At 50.0% G+C, this 14,988-nt stretch overlaps 7 protein-coding genes across 7 annotated transcripts; 4 read left to right on the forward strand and 3 right to left on the reverse strand.

Moving 5' to 3' along the window:
• Positions 1 to 275: 275 nt before the first annotated feature.
• On the forward strand, positions 276 to 3,539 carry PENARI_c020G04733 (uncharacterized protein; the record flags this gene model as incomplete). Its single annotated transcript, XM_022634992.1, has 4 exons — positions 276 to 906; positions 1,596 to 3,132; positions 3,202 to 3,307; positions 3,519 to 3,539. The coding sequence occupies 4 exons, from the start codon at positions 276 to 278 to the stop codon at positions 3,537 to 3,539; spliced, it is 2,295 nt and encodes a 764-aa protein (XP_022485188.1).
• A 319-nt stretch (positions 3,540 to 3,858) lies between these two features.
• Positions 3,859 to 5,235, reverse strand: gel1 (1,3-beta-glucanosyltransferase gel1; the record flags this gene model as incomplete). The annotated part of the gene is made up of 1 exon (XM_022634990.1): positions 3,859 to 5,235. One exon carries the CDS (start codon positions 5,233 to 5,235, stop codon positions 3,859 to 3,861), a length of 1,377 nt encoding a protein of 458 aa, XP_022485045.1.
• Positions 5,236 to 5,851: 616 nt separating this feature from the next.
• On the reverse strand, positions 5,852 to 8,327 carry PENARI_c020G11493 (sodium:solute symporter family protein; the record flags this gene model as incomplete). Its single annotated transcript, XM_022635111.1, has 3 exons — positions 5,852 to 5,859; positions 6,463 to 7,365; positions 7,427 to 8,327. The coding sequence occupies 3 exons, from the start codon at positions 8,325 to 8,327 to the stop codon at positions 5,852 to 5,854; spliced, it is 1,812 nt and encodes a 603-aa protein (XP_022485037.1).
• A 467-nt stretch (positions 8,328 to 8,794) lies between these two features.
• On the reverse strand, positions 8,795 to 9,580 carry PENARI_c020G00134 (sterol desaturase family protein; the record flags this gene model as incomplete). The annotated part of the gene is made up of 1 exon (XM_022634916.1): positions 8,795 to 9,580. One exon carries the CDS (start codon positions 9,578 to 9,580, stop codon positions 8,795 to 8,797), a length of 786 nt encoding a protein of 261 aa, XP_022485168.1.
• Positions 9,581 to 10,019: 439 nt separating this feature from the next.
• PENARI_c020G02577 (YbhB/YbcL family Raf kinase inhibitor-like protein) lies at positions 10,020 to 10,616 on the forward strand (the record flags this gene model as incomplete). Its single annotated transcript, XM_022634965.1, has 1 exon — positions 10,020 to 10,616. One exon carries the CDS (start codon positions 10,020 to 10,022, stop codon positions 10,614 to 10,616), a length of 597 nt encoding a protein of 198 aa, XP_022485098.1.
• Positions 10,617 to 11,976: 1,360 nt separating this feature from the next.
• PENARI_c020G06118 (tyrosinase family protein) lies at positions 11,977 to 13,204 on the forward strand (the record flags this gene model as incomplete). The annotated part of the gene is made up of 3 exons (XM_022635016.1): positions 11,977 to 12,095; positions 12,149 to 12,274; positions 12,328 to 13,204. 3 exons carry the CDS (start codon positions 11,977 to 11,979, stop codon positions 13,202 to 13,204), a joined length of 1,122 nt encoding a protein of 373 aa, XP_022485175.1.
• A 663-nt stretch (positions 13,205 to 13,867) lies between these two features.
• On the forward strand, positions 13,868 to 14,749 carry PENARI_c020G10102 (putative GPI anchored cell wall protein (Dan4); the record flags this gene model as incomplete). Its single annotated transcript, XM_022635085.1, has 1 exon — positions 13,868 to 14,749. One exon carries the CDS (start codon positions 13,868 to 13,870, stop codon positions 14,747 to 14,749), a length of 882 nt encoding a protein of 293 aa, XP_022485011.1.
• Positions 14,750 to 14,988: the final 239 nt, after the last annotated feature.

Consider the following 14,988-nt stretch of genomic DNA (forward strand, 5'->3'; position numbering starts at 1 on the left):
TATGATTCTTCGCTTATCCTTTCCTCTTTTCTGCCTGTTTTCCAGTGTCTTCACTGGTAGTATTCGGTCCACGCTGTGCAGACTGAAGAATCTATATTTCCAGTTGATGAACTTGTCGTCATGCCATAATGTTAACTGTAACTACTAAGCTCCCTTGGTGTCAATTTAGGGTTTGTTTTCCGATTCTGATATTGGAGCTTGACTCACCACAGCATGTTGTACATCTCACGTTCCTTACTATCTTTCTCAAGTGACCAGTTACTTTTCAGCCCAACATGTCTACATCCTACGATCTTACATCCTACGGCCTCACCATATCGCCCACAATGTGCTTTGTGGACAACGAATTTATCCGGAGTACCAGATGTATCGTCTGGTCCATGGTATTATTATTCACGGTCCAAGTTGCCGTTCTACACGTTGCGGTTATCCTCATAGACAAAACTATCCAGCTAGTCACCCCAAGTTTCTTGAATCTGGTTGTCCATGTCTTCGGAAAACTAGAAACATACTGCGATTATCTGAACTGGAAATGGCTGGCCTGGCTTCTCAACATCTTGGCTAAGATCTCTACAACTGAAGAAGACAGACGCCAACAAAAGGAGTTGATCAAGGAAAAGGAGATAGTGATGTACGAGAATGAATTGCATCAAGAGCGATACGAGTATTTGATTGAAACACTCGGCTCCTTGGAAAAGCAAGCAGAAAATCAAACCCTCACAGCAGAGCAGATTCAAACCACATGCGATCTAGACGTCGAACTGTCTCTGCTTCCCTACGCGGCGGCTGATACAACTCATGAGTTCCAACAGCTGGAAATTCATCGTCGCGATGGGGCGTGGATACGTGCTGATAGGCGAACCAGTAGCCCTATTCTACGAACAGCTGGTCGATACAAGAGACTGGGTGGTTGTTGTACTTTTGACTGTGGCTGTTGTCATAAAGTACGGAGTGTCTCGTTCATTGGTGGGTCATTGTCGCACTGTACTAGTGAATGTGGCTGCTGTATTCTACAAGAGGGAAAGTGTACAGGGTCCAACATAGAGGAGAGAAGGGCTTTGTCTGATCCTGTCTATCACTGCATTTAGATCCTGATGGTTCGAAGCCAGTGTCGGGTCAATCTAGTTTTATCGCTTTTTGTCTGCCTTTTGCTTCGACAGCATTTTGGGGCTGGTATATATAGTGCTTTGTTGGACTTTTGAACATCCCTCCCTTTTGCTTCAATTTGCTTTGTTTACACAATTGCATTGCTATGCATCCTTGCTTTGGCTCTCTCCAAGTCATTCGAAGTTCTATTCCCATCTTCGTTCCTTTGTCTACTACAAATGTCATTGATATCCAACCTATTCAGCCTTTCTTTTTGAATCTGCTCTCTTTATTCTCTCTTACACTTCAAGTCATCTCTGGTATTTTTGTCCCATTGTTTGCTATAGTCCAACCATGGTTTCACCACCTAGATTCCCTTTATACACCCACATAGCGCTCCCTCGACGATATACTAGGGCTTTCTTTAGAAGGTATAAATCTGTTCGGGTTTCCGTTGGTTATTTCAATTTCAAGCACCGAACCACTTCCATATATACACCGAATCCCAGCACACATTAGCACAATCGCAGCCATGCGCCAATATATCCGACGAAAGAGTCTGCAGCTGCTTCCTTGTCTTGACTGTCGCCGTCGCCGTAGACAATCCAGACAACAACGTCGCAACAGCAATGAGAATCAAGGTGGTACCGGAGAGCAAAATATTGAACTTATTCCTCAACAGCCATTGCCTCAGCCTGAACCTGCTACTGACGAACCCGGCACAGATACCCCACAGCCCGTTCAAAATGAGCATAACCCTGCTGTTGACCCAGAGATGTTGCCCGAAGCCCCGGCTGCTACCGACCCCGAGTTAACTCCTGAAGCCTCCTCAGACGGTCAATCCGAAGTTTCATTCACTTCTAGCGCTAGACGTCGTCTAGAGCATTTTGTCCTTATTGAAACTCCTGCAGCCGCAGCAGATCCACAACCCAGATCCTCGACTCAACGCTTTACTAGAAGTCGTTCAAAGACACCCGCCGGAGATGCGGCATCTAGATCCCCTATTCGCAAACAGCGTGGACGCCGCAGTCCTCCTGTACGTAGGCCTCTATCTCCAAGGCGAAGATTTGGATTTGGTACCCCAACTGAACCCACAGTACCTATTCCAGGTCCCCCAACCGAACCATGGGCTAGTCAAAATCCTACAGGTCAATCAACAATCCCCGGCGGAGATGGAACATCCGGATTCCCTCTTCGTGAACAGCGTCACAATCCTCCTCCACGTAGGACTCAAGCTCGCACAGACCCAAGATATCAATTTGGATCTACTAACACTAGTAGACGCACCGCGGAGCTAGAAAGCCCAATTGAATCTACGGAACGTATTCTAGATTTCGCACCCGAATTTTATCCTGAGACTTCTGCTGCACACGACGCTACAAGTCAACCACCAAACCCCGAGGGAGATGGAACATCTGGATCTCCTCCACGTGGACCTCGCGGAAGAATTCATTTCCCAGAACTTCCTCACAGAGACCCTGCGGAGCGGTTACCACTCAGCGGAGATTCAACCAGTGAACATCCTCGTCGCACAAAGCGTGGACGCCGCGCCATATCACCAGTACCAGGACCAGAATCCCGGACAGAAAAGCCAGGCGAAGAAAGCCCTGAAGAGGATGAAGCCACGCGTACTGCCAGATTCCGCCGAAAGGGAACTAACTACCAAGACTGGATAGACCGAGCCAATGACGCCGACTGCCAAAGACCATGTCCCATCCAGCGGTCAACACTTACATGGAACGATATTGCGAGAAACCCTGATGAAGCTCGGCGATGGGATATAGGGAAGGAGAAAAAGGTAGGCCCCAACCAGGTGGCAATGAAGGACCAAGTCCGAGCACCCGGTCTAGCAACCGGACAATATGACTACCGCAAAACACAGATTTCACGTTTGGAGAATGCAGGGTATAACTTACATACGCACCGCATGGGTCCCGGCGTCATTTTCGCGGAGTTTTGTCAGAGGCCGGTAGGTAGTGTTAATCCTCATTGGTCTGAGATCGCTCTGGCTCAGTACCAGCATCACTATGATATTGATACTCTGAGGTATGTTTATGTTGTGGACTGCGAGATTACGGAGACGTTGGGACATATGCGGGACGTGCTTTTCCCTAGACTCGGTTATTCGAAGGATAGTCAGGAGGTTCTGACTTGGGAGTATAACACTGAGGGTTATAAGGAGATTATGGGTGTTGTTTGGGGCAAAGGCGTTGGTGCGCTTGTACTTGGGGCTTGGGACAGAGGGACACATCGTATTGCGAGGATTCTTACTTGGCAGTCTAGGGGGAATTGGCACATGAGGTTTGATATTGAGGTACTTCGGAATAGCCCTAGGTATGATCTTCGTTCCCTTCCCAGCAAGCCGTGAAGTGAATTGTTTTGATGCAACTTGTTCACGTTGGAGAATAAGCTAAGTTACCTTAGATACCTAGGGATTCGCCAGCTTCTATTGATCTTAAAATTTATGTGCATAAGTCAAATGGTAAGCGATACTTTGATAGACTTGAATATATTCTGATCAGACCATCATCCACATATGCAATCGTTTACAGCGATACAAATCCGAGCTAAGAGCAGTTTATGTCCCATTGAACACTAGGCGGAGATATGAAGGCCTGCTATACACCAAATAAAGCATCCCGCCTTCCCAAAATTTGCCAGGCACACGCGAGGGTTTACCTCACGGGCAAAAGAAATAACCAAAATAAAGATACATGTCGACCAAGAAAGTTACCAAGGCGAAGAAACCCGAATTGACAGGGCAAAGAAGCATTACAGGAAAAGGAAGCCAGCACCGAACAAAGTCGACAGGACAGTCACCATGCCAACAGCGACGGGGGCGAAGGTGATCTGCATGGGCTTCAGGTTGGCGGCGGCACCCTTGGAGCTGGTGGAGGTAGCGCCACCGGCGGTGGCAGAGGCGACGGAGCCAGAGCCGGGAGTGGCAGTGCCGGTGGAGGGAGTGCCAGCGTTCTGGGAGCCCTTGCCGCTGAAGCCGTCACCCTTGCCGGCACCATCGGTCAGGTACTTCTTGGCGGGGGCGGGCATGGCGGGGAGGGCATCGTCGGATACGTCCCAGTTCGGGGCGTTCTTGACGGGGCAGCCGGAGGCACCGCCGGTGGAGTTGTAGTTTCCATCGCCGGAGGGGTTCTTGGTGCCGTCGAAGGCCTTCTTGAGGGCGTCGTAGTCGTCGAGGGTCTTGACATCGGTACCGCTGATCTCGACGAGTCCGTACTTGTTGCCGGCCTCGCTGTACTCGTAGACGAGACCACCGGAGTAGACGCCGGTCATCTTGGTGGAGTAGAGAGCCTCGACCTCCTCGAACTTGCGGGTGTTGGTGTTGCAGCCGTACTCGGAGAGGAAGAGGGGGAGACCGTAGCCGGTGAAGTTCTTGACCTTCTGGTCCCAGCCGGAGGTGGAGAAGGAAGAGGGGTCACACCAGGAGTAGTCGTTGAAGGCGAAGAAGTCGGAGCGCTCGTCGTCGGAACCGCAGTTCATGTACTCGGCCATCTCGAGACGGTTGGTGTCGACATCGGCGGCGGAGTAGCCGACGGGGACCTCACGGAGCTTGCGAGAGCGGAGGTAGGTACGCATGTCACGGGTGACGGCCTTGACGTAGGGAGCGGCCTTGGAGGAGGGGCCGTCGTTGATGACCTCGTTACCAGAGAAGAAGGCCAGGGTGTTATCGTACTTGGCGAACTTTTCGATGGTAGCGAAGATGTACTGCAGGTAGACATCGTTGTAGGATTGCTTGGGCTCGGCACGGTTCAGGGAGTACTTGGGAGTGTTGACATCCAGGACCAGGTAAATTCCGGCATCGGCGAGGGCGGTCATGCACTCGTCGTGGTCCTCGGAGTTGTCGACGGAGTAGACACGGATGGTGTTCAGACCGAGGTCCTTGAAGTTCTTGATGTCACGCTTGCAGCCTGCGGCGTCGGCAATGGGGTCGGCGAGGTCGGAGGAGCCACCGGGCTGGTAGTCAACACCACGAATGTAGAAGCGCTCATCACCCTTGAAGAAGGCGTTACCCTTGACGGTGATGGGAGTGATGCTGCTGGCGCGCTTCATGTTCATGTTGGTCGCGGCACCGAGAACGGTGGACGCGCCCATAGTAAGGGCAGTTGCCACGGAGGCTACGGATGCCTTCATGATGTCGTTGGAGTGGAAAAATTAAACGAAAGTTGAATAACAGTTGGTATTAACGAGAGTCGGAAGATTTTGGATTAAAGAGAGTAAGGAATGACAGACGTGAAAGAAACGAGAGTGGAAGAAGAAAAGGCTTCAGGAACGTAGGGATGAAGGGGTTATACGGCCCAGGGTCTTAGGCCAATTGGCACGACAAGGGTCACTGGGCTGTGCTACGCCAAGTTATTGGCTCTCGCCTTTTCATCCCGCGACGATCAGACTGCAAGGGTGCAGTGGAGTATCCTTGTGGGGTGTGGCCATGAAATTGTTTAGGGGATCCATTGTGGTTATTGTGGCTGTTGTTTAGGCCACTTGCAGCCTAACCATTATTATAAGTTACTACAGTACTCCATACACGCACTAGTTATGCTACAATAAATTTACCTCCCCATGTCCCAACACTACAATATTTACATAATACGTTTGTCCATGTAAACAAATCCTCGACGGTAAATAAATCCTCAGTGGACCCTTCGCTTGGCGATGACGCGCCCCCTTTCTGGGCAGGGGATGATTCGGCCGATCCCACTTAGGGGTCACTTTAGGGGTCTATAGGGGTCTGACACAGGCCAGTCAGATTCTAGAATGCTGGGGGTGAATTAATATCCTTCATTGGCTGAAACATTCCGTTGTACCCCACTGTGGGCACGTCTCGGCTCACTTGGCTCACTTTTCTATACTTAGGCTGAGACAGATGCCTTGAATATGTACCAATCACATGTTGTTGTTTGATTCAAAGTGTCTTTGAAACCATGGGAATGATCAAATTGAGATTGACTTTAGAGCTTTGACCGACTGCACATGTAACAAGTATAAAAATCATAAAAAATGAAGGGTCCAACAAAACAGTACATGTAACTTCAGATCGACCGACGATCACAAGTACACGATAGATCCCCTTTAAATGGCCTCATACTGTTTCACTATTGCCCATCTTTTTGCGATATCCCAGCAATGACTTAAAATCCATCCATAAGCCCGATGAGATTCCACGCAAAGCCCCCAGACTCTCGACCACAGGCCACACAACACAAATCAAGACACTGATCCAGATCCAAATGAAGGAAACAACAACCCAACCAATAAAAAAAGACTTGCTATAAATATAACTGCTCCCAAACAGAGCAAACGGTACTAATATCACCGCGCCGAACAAGAATACCGCGTTGGCAGTCAACGCGATTCGCTCACCCCTCTTAACAAGAACCGGATCCATCGGTTCCACGTCATGAGACTCGAGATAATCAACCAGTTCATTCCTAGTGGTTGGAGCAGGTGAGACAACTTCACTCGAGATCGGGGGTAAGGTAGTCTTCTCATCGATCGATTGAGCCTTGTCTGCAGCGGTAGCCCGTCCAGTCTCAGATGTAGGATTTTCTTCCTTAACAGGAACCGCAACACCAGCGAGAGCTTGAGCATTTGGATCGGCGTGCTTTCCGGGGAATACAAAGGTGAGGACCACAGCCATGATAAATCCCACGCCAAACGAAGCCAGGTTCCCGGCTAGGGCGTTTGTCGTTTCGCCTGTAGTCGCGACATTGATCGTCCCTGACCGTTTGTAGGCCGTGACAAACCACACTGTAATGCCGCAGACGAATCCAATCCATGGCGCTGCAACGGCTGCGACCGTTGACATTGGTTCCCAGAGTAGAATCATGCCGACGGGCAATGCCGCACCGCCGACTATAACACCCAGAACGGTCAGGACCCATGTCAAGCTGATACCTGCAGCGTTGAGGATGCAGCAGAATACGGATAGGACGATGGCATATAGCACAATACCCCAATGGCTGACTCGGACCAGTGCTTCAGAGCTAGTATTGGGGCGGAAGTAAGTTTTGTAGATGTCAAATGTCAGGAGAGAAGAGACGGCGATCAACTCGGCGGATGTAGAGCTGGTTACCGCCATAAAGAGGAGAATTAGCATCAAGACCGCTCCTCCCTTTCCCATCAGGGCGATTGCTGTTGCTGGTGCTGAGAGTCCAGACTCAACTTGGGCGGTTGTCAGTGCGTTTGGGTAGGTTGGGAAACGAGGATCGCCTGTTAGAGCAGCGCATCCAAGGCCCATGATTGTCGCGAAGCCGAAGGGGATTCCTTAAAGCCCACAGGTTAGCATGTCTATACTCCGCTCAAACAACTGAAGATCCCAACATACCATACCAAGCAAGCCCACCAAAGATATAAGCCTTAACCGAAGTCTCAGGCTTAGAAGCAATAGCACGCTGCCAATAGGCCTGATCAAGCCAAACAGTCGTAAACCCCGAAACAAAAAGATCGAACGCAAAGACTAACCCCCCAACAGAACGAAAAGTCAAATAAGAACCCTCAGTATTCCGATCAATAGGCATCTTCTCCGAAGCCTCCTGAAGCAACTCATATAACCTCGCTGGACTCCCCACCGAATCGCTAGTGGTAATAGTCAAGAACCCAAAAACAAGAATGGCCACAAACAAGATAACAGTATGAGTATAATCCGCAATAAACGTCGACCTCAGACCCCCAGCAATAACATACGCCGCCACAACAGCGGGAATCAAAAACGTCGCCACATACACATTCATCCCAGTGAGCGCATCAACAACCTGCGCACCACCCAGCACCAAACAAGCACCCACAAGCATATTCGTCGCAAGCCCATAATAAAGATACGTAATATGCGCCACCTTTCCATGTCGCGCCAAGACAATCTCAGGCATGGTATGCGCCCCAGGTGCCTTGGATTTGATCTTGATAGCGATTAAGCTGAACATGAGAATCTGGAGCGTGCCCATGGCGCCATACCACATCGGTCCGCACACACCATAGCTGTAGGCGAAGGTTGAGCTTGTTAGGAGGGTTGCGGACCATGTCCAGGAGGAGACAATGCCTGCACTGATCAGGCCTGGTTTGACGGATCGCGAGGCAGTGTTGAATTCCTCGGCGGAGTGGGTTGAGAACTGCGTGTATCTGTTTTGGAGCCAGGTTAGGCCTAACATGAATAGGGCGAAGACTCCGCCTATTCCTATTACTATGCCATAGCCTGCTCCTGGGGGTAGGACTTGGAGTTCGGATCCCATTTTTGTTTTCTTTTCCCTTTTATGGTGGGTTGAGTTGGGGTTTGGATTGCCACAGTGCGTAGTCGATGTCCATTATTTATATATTTGCTTATCGAGGTGTTGAGGTGCGCATTGTATACTCTTCTCCTCTTCTCTTGGATGTGATCGCCCTGATAGCAGGTTACCCCAATTGATAGACTTATCATTGTTTGGGGTAGGTTGGAGACGATAAGAGGGGAGGACTCACGAATTGGAAAGATCTTTGCTTCTCTGGGGCCGGAGATAAGCTGTAGACTTATCTGTGGGAGATTCCTGTACTCTATCCCCGCAACTCGAGATTAAGCTGCTCCAAATGCTACGGGGAATATCGGCAGGGTAGACGGATAGAGGGCAAGAGTCAGGGAAATAACCAACATGGTTTTGGTTGGAGTATATACAAAGTTTTGGGTATTTTTCTGAATGAAAAACCGGCCAATGACCGACTGCCTCTAATCAGTGCGTCGCTTCTCCAATTTATTCGTCCCATGCACCCAATCTAGCAGTCCCACGGATCCATAATTTAAATTGAACTTCTCATGGTGCAAGTCATGCATCTTGGCTTTGTTATGGAAGAAATCATACCCACTATGGACAGTCACGGTATTGAAGAGCTCCCAAGCTAAGAATATCCAAAATGTCAGGACGTGGCTGTGAAGCAACTGCGGTGGTAGAGAGATGGGCAATGCATTGGCAAAGATTTGCTCGAGCGGATGCGCAAACTGTGCAGCGAGGGCGATTGGAGCTGTGAAGCGGTGATGTTTCTTGTGAATACGGACGTAGAAGTATGGTATGTGCAGCAGCCGGTGGCTGTAGTAGAATAAAGCCTCGCGCATCAGCAGGCTGAGGAAGACGTCGCGGGCGATCTCGAGTATGCTTGGGAATGATGCTTCAACGCGATATGAGGACTTTGTGCCAGCTTGGCTGGATGCAAATAGCAGTCCTATATGGAGCACAGATGACAAGATCTGATTCTGAGCTACAACGCTGAAGCAGCGAAGTATCTCGCGACGTGTCGGTTGCTTGGGCGCTGGTTGGATTTTGTGACGCTCGGAGAAAGACGGTGCAATTACATCCAAGCAGAGATAACAGAGAGATGGTAGCCAGAATGCTAAGATTTGGACGAACAGCGTACCCACGAACTCGATTTTCTGGGGTGAGTGACTGTTCACGACGTGGACCCAGAAAGCCGAGGCTTGAGGTAGCAACTGGTCAAGAGAGGAATGGAGGGTCTCCATGGTGGATTGTAAATATATTTGACCTCAGATTTGAGACATGAGATCTGGGATAAAGATTTGATCTGGGGGCAAATTCCGCAGGGTCTCGAGATTTATATTTTCCCCGGAATCTGCCCCCGCAGTGGCTACGGCTCGGCCCTGTTCGGTCCCATGTGAACATTGGAAACTTAGGGGCCTTTCAACTTGCGATCATCGATTGGATGGTACATTTGCGTGAGATTGGAGCTCAAGAGAGCACATTTAATGATGAATTACAACCCCGTTAACGGGCCGAAAACGGGAGGAAGGCAATAAATATGCAGACAGACTAGTCACTTCACACTTTCTTGTCTCTTGCCTGTGAAGCATTCTTAAACACTCATTCCTGAAAGATAAGTTACACCTCAAAGTAAGTATCACTACATATTTAAGTCTCTTCGATCTACTGACCCCAACCCAGATGATGGACTACATCGAGTACAGTCTAAGCTGGCTTTTCGCAAACAGCAAAGGTCACGATGCCAAACTCTTCTCAAAGGGCCCTGCATTCTCCCAATTCCCAGAACTAACGATCAACCTCGAATGCCGAGAAGTAGGCCCAACAGGATCCCAACTGGACGTGGAGCACTCGGCAGACGGGGTGGGTGGTTTCCCGACCCTGAGCTGGCCAACAGCATCACCCGAGATCAAACAGTATCTGCTCATTAACGAAGATCCTGATGCGCCGTTACCTAATCCTATTATCCACGGTGTCTACTACGGAATACCGGCGACGAAGTCGGCCATCTCCGCTGAGGATATCGAGGCTGCTACGGAGCAGGGTACTCTGAAGGGCGGATTCCGATATGGCAAGAATCGCAGAGCAAATGTCAACATCCCTCCTCGGCCATTACTCGGCCATGAACCCCATCGGTACTTTTTCACCCTGGTCGCTCTTACCGAGCCGGTCGATCCTGGCAACTTGAGTTTGTTGCCTACTGTAGAGGAGATGTCGCGCGAGATCGATGGGAAGGTTGCTGGATGGGGCGAGTGGGTTGGTGTTTATGAGAGGAAATGAAATTGATTTCCGTCGGGATTTGGTCTTGGCGGGTGCTGCTGTACATGTACTTACACGGGGATTTTTGTGATGTTCGTTCCTGGCGTTGTTCGTCACACGTTGGGTGATCCTTCGCGCATTCATACCCATGCAAGAGGCATGTGATGCTCGTTTCGTGTTTGGCGACGCGTATTTTTACGTTTCCTTTACGTATTGAAGCTATTTTATGGTTGACGTACCACCTATTGGCATGAGAAGTGCACTTTAACCTTTCCATGGTGTTCATCCAAGTGTAACAGCTGCTTAGGTTATGGAACTGTTGTTGGGAGCCGTCAGACCCCGTATGACTTCCATGCATGCATACGAGCTACAGTAAAGCCATGTGTGTTTCAGACCAACCGAGAAGATCGACAATGACGGTGGGGAATGACAGGGTTTGACGGAAATATCACGACAAGGAACACTACGCCCGGAAAAAAGCAATGGTTCTTTTCTCGACTGCTATGGACATGCACAATGCCTCGTACATGTATGCTTTCGATTCCCAGTAATCCCATCGCCTGCAGTCCATTGGCAACAATCCGTAAATGCAGTTGAAGTCAAACACAAGGCAAAATGCAGATGGTAAAGAGGTCAAGAAAGGGATCGAAAGAGAGATCGAAAAAGAGATCGAAAGCCAGCGACAAAGACAAAATTCCACAATTGGTAGGACTCAGGACATATCTCCACAGCGCCTACCTGTTGATATCTATATCAGACGACACGCATTCAAATGCGAACCAATATCCCGCCGCAGCGTACAGTAAATTAACACAGAAAACAAACACATCCAATTGCAATTTGCAATTCCCAAATCAAAACCACCTGTTACACTTCAACCTCTGACCAAATATGGAGCCAAGCATGCAGCTCGACACCCTAATGCATCTTGAGCCAAGACCATCGCGTCTAGAGCCGACCCAGACCCCACGAAAAACAAAATGAAAATCACAACCAACAATAGGGCGATCGTTTACAATGCCCACTTACAAGCTTCTCACCGTGCTATAAGCCCCCTCCCCATCTGTCGCTGCATGGACAGTTATAGTTCACGCCATTTCAATCCCTGCGGGGTGACAGCTCACACCCGCACGGGACCAGAGTCCACTTAGGTTGCATTGCCCTGGTCCTGTTGATATTCTGGGTTTGGTTGGTGGGATAGATAGCTGAACCTTGGAAGTATCCATTTAGTTACAGATCATACAAGGGATGCAGGCTTCTTTTGTTGGGTCCGGGAGTCGAAGGACTATAAAGCATTGCCTAGGTCGGGAAATACGATATTGTAGTTGGAAAATTTTGTCCACATATTAATTGTGGGTTGTGGGATTGTCAGATTGACAGTATGGTTGCTTTTTCTTCCTTGCTTGTTGCTCTTTGGGTGGGCTCTGTTGGTGCTTCGTTATTGCCGGATCTCGAGTTTGAGTGGTGCGGTCCGAACAATCAAGCTACTCGGAAGGAATGGTTTGTACTGCTGAATTTTCCTGTGTGGTTTCGCGTTAACTGACATCAAATAGGGGGGAATTGACATCTGCTGAGCGAATTGAATATACAGATGCCGTGCTTTGTATGCAGAAGCAGCCTCAGCGGCTCCCGAGAGAGGAGTTCCCCGGTGTTCGGAACCGTTTCGATGATTTTGTGGCGTATGTTAGTCCATGTTTATACTGCCCCTTGCGTACTGACATGAACTATCTAGTACTCATATCAACTACACACTTAACATCCATTACAGCGGTCTGTTTCTGCCGTGGCACCGACACTTCCTCTGGCTCTGGGAGACAGCTCTCCAAGATGAATGCGGATACAATGGCCAACTTCCGTTAGTCAACCCTTCCGTTTACTTCAGCCAAACTGACAATATCAGCTACTGGAACTGGCCCTACTGGGCCAACAACCTCGCCGCCAGTCCCCTCTTTGACTGCAGCGCAAGCTCCCTCTCCGGGGACGGCGAATACAACCCGGAAGAACAAAGCATCCAAGGCGGCAGCGTAACCCTACCAAGGGGAACCGGCGGCGGCTGTGTCCGCTGCGGACCTTTCAAAGACATGGAACTCCACTTAGGGCCCTTCTCACGGGCTCTTACCTCGTTCACCGAAATCCCAGCACCAGCCTTCGACTACAACCCCCACTGCTTCAACCGAAGTCTAAACAACTTCGTCAGCACAAACTACAACAACGAAACAATCGTCGACAGACTCCTCGCCTCAACCGATATCATCGACTTCCAAACCGTCATGAACCATTGGCCCCCCAACGCCGAGGGAGTCCTGGGCGTCCACGGCGGCGGCCATTTCAGTATCGGCGTGACGTTGCAGGATTTGTTTGCTTCGCCGCAGGATCCGGCTTTCATGTTGCATCATGGTATGATTGATCGGTTGTGGGGTCAGTGGCAGACTCGGGATGAACGGCGTCGCAGGTTCGCTCTTAATGGCACTAGTACTATCCTCGACCCGCCCGGTGGGATTCCGGTTACTTTGGATACGGAGATGCAGTTCGGGGTTCTTGATCGGCCGCGCTCGATTCGTGATTCTATGGATCCGACGGGGGGAGGATATTGTTATTCGTATACTTGAGCCTGGAGCCTAATAGGGGATCCCGGTTCGGCTTCGGTATGGGATGATAGAGAACGCTCGGAGTATTGTACATTAATGAATATAGTCTTACTTAGTTTCAGGGACATAAATTGAGTCACCCCCTTTTAAAAAGCCAGAAATCAATAGTTGACGACACGACTTCTATTTATTCTGTGCTATTTTCAGTGAGACCAGGCCAATGGGGCCTGTGGATCCCGATACGATGAACAGGCAACTGTCGGCTTCGGAGTTTCTTGCGCAACAGCTGCATGTAACGCCTTATTCTGTGCTTACTCGGGTAATACATGGAATATACATTTGAGATTTCTGAGTGAAAAGCGTCCAGAGTCAAGCGTCAAACGTCAATCGGTCGATCCGAGACACTTCATAGAAGTTCCATGGGAGCTAAAAAAGCCCACTCCGACGCTAACAAGTCTTTATCGCTAGTGTTGAGAAAAAGCCGAAAACAAGAAATCGAAGCTCATCGCCACTCTCGGTAGCTCTTTCTCATTTTCTGTTCCTGCTAAACCGGGAAACCTCATCTTTGTTTATCTTTCACCTCTTTCTTTTCTTCTTCCTCTCTCCTCTTCATTTCTCCCATCTCCATCTCCATCTCATCTCCACCTCTCTCCGATCTCCAAATCTCCAATCTGCTTATCAGTCATGTTGCGAATCAACTTTCTGCAATTCTTCTTCGTGACGCTGCTTGTCCTGTCTGTTGTCTTTGCAGCTGACCAGCTCGAGGATGTCACCCCCCGTGAGTCTCTCCAGGAAGCGCTTGCCGATATCAAGGCCACCTCGTTCCACGATGCTCTGCATGCTCTCTCCGCCAAGTTTCGCCATGGAATCTTCCCGACTGACCTCAACGCCGCTGAGGCGCTTCAAGGCGAAGAACCTGCCATTGCTACTCTGATCCGTCTTGCCAAGCGACAGAACAATGCCACCTCCAGTCCTGAGACCGCTACCTCTGTTGCTGGCGTGACAACCAGCCAGGCAGTCACCGAGCCCACCACTTCGGCTTCGACTGGTGAGCCCACTACCAGTGCTCAGCCCACCACCACTGCAGAGCCAACAACTTCGGCCAGCTCTAGCTCCAGCACTACCACTCGCTCGGTCTCCAATGATACCACCACCACCACCGAGCCGACTACCACTGCCTCTGTGCCCTCAACCACTCAGAGTGCTCAAACTAGCCACTCTACCACTACCAGTGTTCCATCCACTCTGACGACTGCCACGAGCACTTCTTCTAGCTCGTCATCCACCACTAACAGTCATTCTACCACCTCCTCCACCACTCACACTACCCAGAACACCAGCTCTTATACCTCCACCTTCAAGAGCACCACTACCATGGCCGATGGCAGTGTGAGCACCATCACCTCGATCACCATTGTCCACCCTACCGCAACCGGTTCCTCCGAGGGCAGTGGCAGCACTGCCCGCCCCGGGCTGCAGACTGGTGGTGCCTCGCTGACCACTGATCTGACTCGTGAGGTGGTCGCCATCATCGGTGGTGCCGTCATGATCGCCATGGCCCTGTAATTGTCCTCAGATTTGATACTATCTCGCCATTCTGCATTTTTTATCCATTTCACCGGCGTTCTTCAGCAACATCGCATCGGCTCTGCATTTCTTATGACGATTGTCATCCTACCATTCATTAGCACGACCCGTTACGATCTACCATGTCTCTCCTTTACTGTTTGCAAGCGTTCTTGATGGCCGGCGTCAACTTTCGGCCATGGGGCATTTATCTCTGCTTCTCAATGTGGGACATTTAC

Source organism: Penicillium arizonense (genome assembly GCF_001773325.1).
Source record: "Penicillium arizonense strain CBS 141311 chromosome Unknown PENARI_contig020, whole genome shotgun sequence".
Classification (NCBI taxonomy): domain Eukaryota; kingdom Fungi; phylum Ascomycota; class Eurotiomycetes; order Eurotiales; family Aspergillaceae; genus Penicillium; species Penicillium arizonense.